The sequence below is a fragment of the Chrysochloris asiatica genome, unplaced genomic scaffold (genome assembly GCF_000296735.1).
Source record: "Chrysochloris asiatica unplaced genomic scaffold, ChrAsi1.0 scaffold00555, whole genome shotgun sequence".
NCBI classification, from domain to species: domain Eukaryota; kingdom Metazoa; phylum Chordata; class Mammalia; order Afrosoricida; family Chrysochloridae; genus Chrysochloris; species Chrysochloris asiatica.
The window spans coordinates 430462-441249 of NW_006409073.1; the positions used below are offsets into that span (position 1 = coordinate 430462).

At 48.1% G+C, this 10788-nt stretch overlaps 1 protein-coding gene across 1 annotated transcript in view; it reads right to left on the reverse strand.

Moving 5' to 3' along the window:
- Nucleotides 1-288: 288 nt before the first annotated feature.
- The window catches only part of MAVS (mitochondrial antiviral signaling protein), a 22292-nt gene continuing 11792 nt past the window's right edge, over nucleotides 289-10788 (reverse strand). Inside the window, exons 2-6 of the mRNA XM_006877687.1 lie at nucleotides 6334-6508; nucleotides 5033-5193; nucleotides 4155-4311; nucleotides 1474-2087; nucleotides 289-720 (exon numbers count right to left, since the gene is read on the reverse strand). Of these exons, the coding sequence (XP_006877749.1) occupies nucleotides 289-720; nucleotides 1474-2087; nucleotides 4155-4311; nucleotides 5033-5193; nucleotides 6334-6508 (1539 nt within the window). The remainder of the gene's footprint in view (nucleotides 721-1473; nucleotides 2088-4154; nucleotides 4312-5032; nucleotides 5194-6333; nucleotides 6509-10788) is intronic.

Sequence of the window (10788 nt, forward strand, 5' to 3'; positions counted from 1 at the left end):
ACTCACTCCAGAGAACACGGATCAGGCCTGATTGAAAGGTGGGCAGGTCTGGAGGGCAAGGGATAGCCAGGGTCTAGAAAGCCAAGAATGGTGTAAGACTCACAGAGAAGCAACTGGGATGAAAACACTGCATCCTGTCTGCCCACAGGGTCTTTCCTTTTCCTCAGAAGCCACCCGGGCTAGCCCTGAGAAAGGGACAAAAGGGTTGGGCAGCCCTGTTCCAGAGGTGGGGGGTCAGTATACTGCCGGGAAGGGAACAGATGCATGACGTGGCAGGACCGAGGACCTTCACTGGCGTAGGCGTCGCCGGTACAGCATGGTCAGGAGCGTGGCTAGGAGCAGCCCAGCCGTGGTGGCCCCAAGCCACAGAGCCCAGGAGCTGTCCCTGACCAAAGGCTTCTGTTCTGGAGGCTGAGGGGCAGCAAGCTGTTTGGAGTTGCTATCCTGGAGGTCGACACTGGGGGCTTCGGTCACGTGGATCTCAAAGGAGCCCGTGGACTGGGACTCATATTCATCTTCCTCCGGGATGTTGCTGGGCCCCCCATCCAGAGAGACACTGTGGCTGATGGCTAGGTCCTCAGAGGTGCCCGAGTACAGCTGGCTGTCTACCTGAGACACTAGCTCCTCTGGCTTGCTCAGCTCCAGCTCTGAGCTCAACCTGCTGCCTGGCCAGGGAGCACCGCCTCTGGGACCTGCAGGTGCTGGAATCTCTGGAATCTCCTGGGAAAGAGAGGAAGGTGCTGGAAGGGACTGGGAGCGACCAGATACAAGCATGTTGGGCAGCCCCACCCCTAGGCCAGGGCATGAACTAACATTGCAACTCCTCAGTCCTGGTTCAGTGCCCCTGGGACCACTAGTTCTTGGGAATCTTACCCATTGGTATTACAGGAAAGTTGGGGAAGATGGCCCTGTAGCAACCCTTGGTGGGGTGGCCCTGTCCTGAAGGCTGAGAGGCTTAGCTATTGGCCTCAGAGCCCTGTGGACTTGATTCCTCCAGGCAGATAATAGCAGTGGGGCTAGGGGCAAGATCTGGGAGGGGAGAGCGTCAGGGGCTAGATCCAGACTGCTGTCCATTAGGCGCTTCTCACGGAAGGGCAGCCTAGACATCCTGGTAGTGAAAAGCAATACATCAAGACAGGCAGACCACCCACTCTACCCTTTACCGGTTGTTCTTAAGTAAGCCTCACTCTTCATCTACTGAATGTGGTTGCGGAGCTTAACAGGGAGCTGTGAGTTCCAGTTACCCTGGAGGTGGCCACCCTTAGATCTAATGACTATTATTACTCCTTGGAGAACATGGGGCAAGGTCTACATGAGGTTCTCAGCTGTCCCTACATGCTCAAAGAGAAGCCTCAGACTAGCTCAAACTGGACACAGAATGGGGTTAGGGAAGGGATAAAGGACTGGGCCAGTAGGACAAGGTCTCCTAGAGGGAAGAGGACTGGATCACTGCTAAGAGGGGCAAGGACTCACCTCTGGTCTACTGATGCTTTTGCTGGTGGGCACTGTGCCAATACGCATTGAGTTGGTAGGCAATCTGGATGGAAGCATAGTAGAGGGCACTGTCTCAGGGGACTTCACACTAGTGGGCAACTTGGAGGGTGCTGTGCTGATGTGTGCTGAATTGGTAGGCACTTTAGAGGGCCCTGTGTTTGCAGACACCGTGGGCAACTTGGAGGCTCTTGTGCTGATGGGTGCTGAATTGGCAGGCACTTTCGAGGATCCTGTGTTTTCAGGCGCTGTGAACAACTTGGTAGGTACTGTGCTGATGGCTGTCAAGTTGGAAGGCACTTTGGAAGGCATTGGGTTTGCAGGCATCGTAGGCAACTTGCAGGATGCAGAGTTGGTGATCATAGAGTGGGAAGGTTCCTCTGTCTCACTGGAGCAGATGGTAACCGTGCTTTGGTCACCAGCCCCTTCTGCAGAAGGCAAGCTGGTGGATGTACAAGAGGAGGGGGTGCCAGTGGGTGAAGCTGACACTGGGGGTCCAAGCGAGCGGCTTGCCCTGGGGGTGGAGCGGGCTAGGGGTTGGAAAGAGACAGATGGAGACACAGGCCCACAGGGTGACGTAGGACTGGAGACCATGCCTATAGGAGGCAAAACAAAAATGGAAATAGAGACCCACAGGCAGGACTAGCACCCTAAAATCACATCACCCTGGGATCAGAGGACTGCAGAAGGGTCTCCCTGCCCCAGTTCATACCACCCCATTACATTCAGGCTTCAAGGTATCAGGCCTAGGGAGGAGACTCCACAGCCCTCTGGCGACCACTCCTAGGCCTACAGACACATCCTCAGCTTCCGTCTACCCTCACTCACTGACTTTTAGCCATGAAGCTGCGGTTCACCAGAGTGAAATGTCCCTCCTACTTCTCCCCCACTCCCATGACAGCCTCTAGGAGTGTGACAATCATCAGTAATTATGCTTCTGCTTTTTCTCTTGCCTCCGAGTTCCTCTTTTCCTTCTGTGTCTGCCTTTTCCATTGTTTCCGACCCCTGGTGGAATCCTGGAGGCTCCTCCCACTTGCCATCCTTTCTCCTCCCACCAACAATAGCAGGAGCAAGCCTGCATCTGGCAGGGGCCACAGGGGGCCACAGCAGAGCAGTTCACATCAGTCAGGGGGCACCAGAGAGTCAGATGGGCCCCCAATGTATACTGATCTCCTAGGAGGCCTAATAGTTTAGGGGAGGGGAGGGGCAGGGACTGGGCCACCTCTGGGAGGAAGGCCTGCCCTGGGGGAAATAGGCAATGACAATTCATAAAGATGGCAGTATTGGCACCACCACCATCCCTGGACTCTGAAAACACACATGCCAAGTCCTACAGTTGACAAAGGCCAGAGGAGATTCTGACATGACCCCTAAATCTAACATTACAAATCCTCATGGAGCCTGTGTCCAGGAACATATTAAACCTTATATGCCCTTTGTCTCCCTGGTCCTTAGCAGCACTTCCTGACAGTATTTTATGGTAATCAGCATTGCAGTATGCAAATGGATCCTTACAGAAAAACCTGTGAGGAGACAAAAGGGTGGGGCACTAAGATTGTGTCTCTGAGCTTTTCAGTACTTCTGTGTTCTGTGGCTGTCCCAGGGGCCCTGAGGGCTGGCTGGGTTCCAGTTTGGGAGAAGTGGTGCAGAGATACGCCAGCCTGGGGGTTAGGATGGATAACTGTATATTCCTGAGGAAGAGCATTGAGGTTGGGTCCAAGTCTCTGACTGATGAAGACCGTAAGGTGAAGTTAGACAAGCTGAGAAGCTGTGTGATTCGCTGGGAGCTAGATACCGCTTTAAGTATCTAAGGGTTCCTCTGTCACATCTGATCCTGCTTTGTTCTTCAGACCCTGACTGGTCTCCCCCACTGACCCTCCCTCACTATCCTCCAGGTCCTGGCAGGTCCCTTTTGTAGAGTGCTGAAATGGCCCTACTTTCCCCGGCCACATATGCATGCCCTTGAGACTGTCAGTGCTGCATCTACAGTCTGCTCTCCCCCTTGATTCCGGGCTGACCTTGACCCACAGAATGGGGCAGGCATACGTAACATTGGGTCCATTTTGAGCATGTGCCTCAGGAACCTTCCCTCTCTCCCTCTCAGGATTCTGCCTAGCTACTAGGAGATCGGCTTGGCTGCTGAAGGAAGAGAGACCACATGGAAGAGCCCCAGGTGCCCCAGCAATAGCCAGGAACAGAGCCACCCTAATAGACCACGACACAGAGGGAACCCAACCAAGACCGTAACTGCCCAGTTGAGTCAGTCCCAACTCCTGACCCATAAAACCAAGAGTATTTTAAGTGACCAGGTGTTGGGGTTGTTTGTTATATAGCAATGTCAATGCTACTTCTGCGGAATCAGGTTTCTTCCCGGTGTGAATTCTCTTTACCATTGCCTCTTGTCCAAAGAAAGGAGCTCTGGTAGCATAGTGGTTACGAATCAGGCTACGAACTGCAAGGTAAGCAGTTCAAAACTACCAGCTGCTCCGCAGGAGAAAGATGAGGTTTTCTGCTCCTGTAAAGATTTATAGCCTTGGAAACCCTGTACAGGATTGCTATGCATCGGAACCAACTCCACAGCACATAACAACAACAACAATTTGTCCAAGGAAGCCAGAGAGGGGAGATCAGAAAGGCCCTTTACCTCCTGGCTCCATGCATACCTGCTGCGTGGGCAATGCCCAATTCTGTGTCCCGCTCCTGATGCCTGTTGAAGGTCAGAGAGCTGAGGGTTGCGAGGTCAGAGGAGGGCTCCAGGGGTCCACGTGGCCTCCTCGGGATAGCCCCAGAGCTGGGTGTCTGTGGAGTTTGCTCTGACCTCTGCAAGAGGGAAAATGTGAGTTAGGGAGTCACTTCTCTCCAGAGCCATCAAAGGGTCTTTTGCTCACAGACCAGCCCCTACAGAGCTTCACCATGCCTGGAAGCACAGGGTCCAAGGGAGCCCTTGCCTCAGCCTTGTCATTGCCAGACCCTGTCCACTGGTGACTTTGCACCTGCTTCATAGAAAACACACACATACCATCTATGGGGACTCCCTGGCCTTTTGTCTGGCCCTACAGAAAGGTCCCCCTCCCTCTCTGTGGCCCCTGCTTAGACCTCTTTCCTGGGATTCTGTTCCAGATTTGGTGTTTCCTAGACACCCCACTGGCCACTTATCACATCTGAATCGAATCAGTCATCTCCCCAGTGTGACTATGCTGTCAGTCAGAACATGTCCATCATCCACCTCCTGTTTCTCAGCCTCCTCATCTGGTCATTCCCCAAGTCTCTGAACCCAGCTCCACACCTCGTATGGACCACTGCAAAGACTCAACACTTTGACCTTCACAACAGCTGGTTGAGAGCTGCCACAGGACGAAGGTTTCATCAGGGGCCTGGAAGCTGGGCTGGGCAGCTCCACAGTGGGAAGCTTTAGGCTTTATGAGCAGAGATTAGGCATGGCTTATGGAAGGAGGGAGGACTTCTTAAAGGCTACATAGGAAGAAGTGGCATTTGGGAATAAGAGAGAGCGGGCGGTCCAAAGCAAATGGTAAGAACCCACCTCCCTGGGGGACTCCTGGACAGGCATGAGGTAACTTGGTTCGTCCTCTCTGTAGCCATTGTGGGAGGTACTGGGGGTCACTGGAACCTTAGCACTGGGTCCTGGAACCTCAGCAGGGACTGACAGTGGCTCCAGTTGGGCTGGGGGATGATTGAGGGTCCCTGGAAGACAAAGATACAGCAATGTCAGAATCAGGGGTATGCCTAGTCCCCAGGTCTGTGGGATCTGCCCTCCACATCTGAAGAAGTTATCCTGAGAAGGTGACAAGTATCGCTGAAGGTGAGGGAAGGTTTGAGGTGGGTAGTGAGGTCATGAGGAATTGTGGAAGGCAAGAAGATCTAGGAGTAAGTGGGGAGCCTCTCAGGTGTCTGAATTCCCAGACTGGTCAGCAGATGGCCACTCTCTTCTTTCCTCAGGCATTTTCCTCCTCCTCACGGCTGCCACCAATAACTGACCCACCCTGAATGCTGCCTTCTCAGACCCTCTCCATTGCCCCACTACGTCCCCTAACATTGGGGAATGTCATTATAAATTTACATGAAAGAAAGGAAAGAGGAAGAAAAGGAGGCAGTAAAAAATGGAAATGTTTCAAGGCTGCAAATCTGACCAGGGTCTCACAGAGGTTGCCTGGGAGGGGTTGCCTCAGGCTGACTTGATTCACTGTTTGTCCTGAGACAGACACAGCTTCTTTTCTCCCAGTCTCAAGCCTCAGACCCCCACCTCATCATGCCCTCTGGGCACTTGGACCGGAAGTGGGCATTGAAAGGGAGTCAAGGGGTAAGTGGCATGTTGGAGGGTAGGACTAGAAGGCTCTAGAGGAAACAAGGGAGGTGGGGAGAAAAGAGGAGAGAGGAAGGATGGAACCCATAAGGAAGAAAGAGAAGGAAATGAAATTAGTAGAGAGGAGAGTGAACCAGGAAAGAAGAGACAGGAGGAAATGAGAAAAGGTAGGAAACGAATGTTAGAAGAAGCCCCACTAGCAGAGCACATCAAGGGCACCAAGCCTCAACATGACATTGTCTGCTGGTATCTACCGCAGCCTACAGGCCAAGCATACTCAATAGCCCTATTTATATATGAAGAGACTATAAGGCTCAAGGATATTAAGGGATTTAGCTAAGGGACACAGCTAGTAAGTGGCTCATTAGGGATCCCTACCTAGGTTTGGATTATATATTGCCCAAGAGCAAGGGGAGGTAGTGTAACAGAGAAAGGAAAGAGACACGGGGCAATGGGAGGGAAGGGGGCATCAAGGAAGGCAGGACTGGGATTCAGGAGAAGGTCTAGGGCAGAAAGCTCACGAGGCAGGTAGCTCCTATAGACACTGGCCACTTCTTCAGCGAGTTTAGTCAGTTCACAGGACCTCAGTGCCTCGATGAGGAAATCCACCCAGTTGCTTCTCCTCTTCAGGAAGTTGAAGAGATACCAGAGAGTGTTCCGGTTCCCTCTCTGCGAGTAGATGGCCTGGAGGTGATCCTGAAAGACAGGTCCACAGCCCTGTTCATTCCAGGGTGCCCCCCACACCTGCTCCTTCCCCATGTGGGAGGGGCAGCTGCAAAATGGGACATGGAGAAAGCTACAAGATAGGGGTTGTGTCAGAGCCCAGAGTAAGGCCAGGATTCAAGCCAAAATATGGGGTGAGGCAGAAAACAGAAATAGTAGCAACAGCTACAAACTAACTAGTAATATGGAATACCCACTGCCATCAAGTGGATTCCAACTTGTACCTATCCTATATAAGGATTTTGAGACTATAAATTTTTACAAAATCAGACAGCCTCATATATTTCCAGAGCAGCTGCTAGCTGGTAGGTTTGACCACTGAACTTGTGGATGGCAGCCCAATGCCTAACTCATAGAGCCACCAGGGGTTCTGATAATAGAGAATTGTTGTTGTTAACTACCATGGAGTTGGTTCTGACTCATAGTGACCCTGCACAGGGTTTTCGAGGCTGTAAATCTTTACGGGAGCCGAAAGCCTCATCTTTCTCTTGCGAAACGGCTGGTAGTTTTGAACTGCCGACCTTGAGGTTAGCAGCCCAATTAGTAACCACTATGCTACCAAAGTTCCTTGGTAATAAAGAATAGGCTCTGATAATGTCCCAGGCTTGCTGTTAAATGTTTTACATAAATCATTTCATTTTGTGCTATTATTTCTATCCTTTGTCTGTTAGTTTGTTGTATTGTGGTGGCCTGTGTGTTTCCGTGATGCTGGAAGCTATGTCACTGGTACTTCAAATACCAACAGGGTAACCCATAATGGACAGGTATGAGTAGAGCATCCAGACTATGACAGACTGGGAAGAGGAAGAGGGGGACCACTTCTGAAAAGTTGGCCATTGAAAACCTTATGAATAGAAGCAGAACATTGTCTGATATAGTGCTGGAAGATGAATCCCTCAGGTTGCAAGGTACTCAAAACACGACTGGGGAAGAACTGCCTCTTCAAAGTAGAGTTGACCTTCAGGATATCAATGAAACAAAGCTTTTGGGACCTTCATTTGCTGATGGAGCACAACTAAAAATGAGAAGAAATATTTGCTAATAATCAGAATGGGGAATATACAAAGTCAGAATCTAGGAAAACTGGAGTCATCAAAAAAGAAACACATAAAGATTGACATCCTAGGCATTAGTGAGTTGAAATGGACTGGTACTGGCCATTTTAATTGGACAATCATATGGTTTATTATGCTGAGAATGACAAATTGAAGGGCAATGGTATCTCATTTATTACCAAAAAGAGCATTTCAAGATCTATATTGATGCACAATGCTGTCTGTGATAGGATAATATCCATATGCATAAAAGAAAGACCATGAAAAATAAACTATGTTTCAAAATTATGCACTAACCACTAAAACTATTGATGAAGAAATTGAAGAATTATACCAACTTCTTCACACTGAAATTGATCAGACATACAATCAGCATGCATTGAGAATTACTGGTGTTTGGAATGTAAAAGTTGAAAATAAGAAGTAAGGATCATAGTTGGAAAATATGGTCTTGGTGACACAGACAATGCTGGAGATCACATGGTAGAATTTTGCAAGACCATCAACTTAATTACTGCAAATACGGTTTTCAACAATATAAACAGATGGACTACATACATAGACCTTGCCAGATGGAACACACAGGAATCAAATAGACTATATCTGTGGCGGGAAATGGAGTTCTACATCAGCAACCAGAACAAGGCCAGGGGCAGACTGTGAAACAAACCATCAATTGCTCATATTCAACTTTAAGCTGAAACAGAAGAAAATGAAAACAAGTCTACAAGAGCCAAATACAACCTACAGCATATCCCACTTGAATTTAAAGACCATTTCAGGAATAGATTTGATGAAACAGACACTAATGACCAGAATAGTTATGGGGTGACATCAAGAACATTATACATGAAGAAAGCAAAAGGTCATTAAAAAGACAGAAAAGGACTTCCAACAAGGTGGCAGACTAGGCAGATGCATTACACAGACCCTCAACAACAGAGATACAAGAGACCAAATGAACCAGACACTGATAAAATTTCTGAAATCCTGCACTTCAGTGGAAATGTTAGAGAAATTGAGTACTTGCTGGGAGTAGAAGCTGAGCAGGAGACAGACTGGTGGATGACTGACCATATGAGGTACAACCATCTTATGAGCAACTTTGGCAACAAAAGGTGGCTTGGCAGAGTAGATTCACACACACAACTGGAAAGGTGAGATTCCTGCTTTTCCCCTATGCTTCCCTGGCGACCACCTCCTACCCTCATCCACGCTCAGTGTAGACCCTGTTCTCCAGGAGTTCAGAGCCATGTGATTGGGAGCCACAACAGTATTAGGCGGAGGCCAGCTGTGCCACTTTAGTGCCCTGCTTTGGTGCTTGGTAGGCTTGGTTCCAGACCTATAGAACCCGCAGAGCCATCAGACCAGCATTTAACCAGTCACCCTGCCCTCAGCTGCCCTGTGGTCCTAGGAGACACTGAAACCAACTCCATCAAGGGCCTCCACTAATTTCCTGACTGAATACCCTTAACATGTTGTTGTTGTTAAGTGCTATAGAGTCGGTTCCAACCCACAGCAACCCTTATAGGGTTTCCGAGGAGTGATTGGTGAGCTTGAACCACTGACCTTGCAATTCAAACCGACTTTGCAGTCCAGCACATTAACCCACAATGCCACACCAGGACTCCACCCTTAACTGCACCTAGGACCAGGTACTTGACTATCACATCTCTCCCACATACACCTAGTGAGCTCCTTGGTTGCTGAAGAATCCCAGCATTTCCTCTCTCCAGGTCCAACAGTTAAATTTTCTTAAATTTGATTTTTCCCTTTTCTTGTTTCATTGTTTTTGTTCATTCTTTCTCCACCTTCTTCTCTTTCCATTCCCTTGAATCTTTATCCTTTCTATAACTGCTGTTGTTTTTCCTTTTTTTCTTCTGTTTCTCATTTCCCCTCTTCTTTTTCTTCCCTTTACTACTCTCTCATTTCATTTTCCTTTTTTCTAAGTGTTCCCTTCCCCTTGATTTCCTCTCTTATTTTTATCTTCTATAGTTCCATTTTTCTGTCCCTCTTCTATTTTTTACTTATTCTTAAGTGTTGTTGTTTTGTTATGTTTTTAATTTCGTCCTTTTAATTTTCTCATTTTTCTTTTCTAGAGATCCATTTTCCTGCCCTTCTTTTGTCTTTGGAGTACTGGGGTGGTGCTGTGACATAAAGTACTGTACCACAAGGTTGATTTGAACCACAAGATTGGCAGTTCAAACTCAACACTTTCTCCTTGGAAACCCTATGAGTCAGAACTGCTATGAGTCGGAACCAACTCAACAGCACTTTACAACAAGTGTTTTTGTTTTTAAATTTCTTCCTTTTCTTTCATCTCTTGTTTTTATTTTCTATAGCTCCATTTCAAAGTCCTTCTTTTGTCTTTGGAGTCCTGGTGTGGGGCTGTAGGATAAGCATTAAACTGCTAAGCACAAGGTCAGGGGTTCAAACCCACCAGCCACTCCTTGAAAACCCTATACAGGGTTGCTATGAATCAGAACTGGATGGCATTTAACAACAACAACAACATATTTTGTCTTTATAGTTATTGTATTCTTTTTTCCTTGTTGCTGCCTGTTTTTATTTCTCTTTTATCTTTATTATTTTCTCTTCTCATTGTTGGCTCCTTATTTGTTGATTCACTTTTGCTTCCTTGTATGTGTGGGTAGGGAAGGGTTTTCTCTTTCCCATGCAACAGAAGACAGCAACCATGTCATACCACCAAGCTACAACCATACCTTCTGTAGCTCCACCACTGGGAAAAGAGCCATGCCAGATCCTATACCATCTGATCAATGATAAACAGCATGCAACCAGCCAAATCCATCCTAAACTGAGGTGTGTGAACAGCGAACAAGAACAGTGTACATACTTCCATTTGCTAACCATATCCAAAGGAGACAGTTGGTTAGAGCCTAAGAACACATCAACATTATAATTATCAATTAAATACAAATAGGACAACCCCATGAGGCCATGGAGACAACCAACAATTTTAGCTCACACAAAGAAACAAGAGAGAATGGCTGAAACAAATGACCTAGCTGCAGAGCCAGAAAACATTTCTGAGAAAGAAAGATTAATGGAACTAAAACAAGATGGTGGATCAGGTAGAAATGCAATGAGGATTTCTGTCAGCAATAACAGAATACTGGATGAAGCAGGTTCAAGGGATGGTCCCAGAACTCTAAACCACATATAAAGGAATATTGA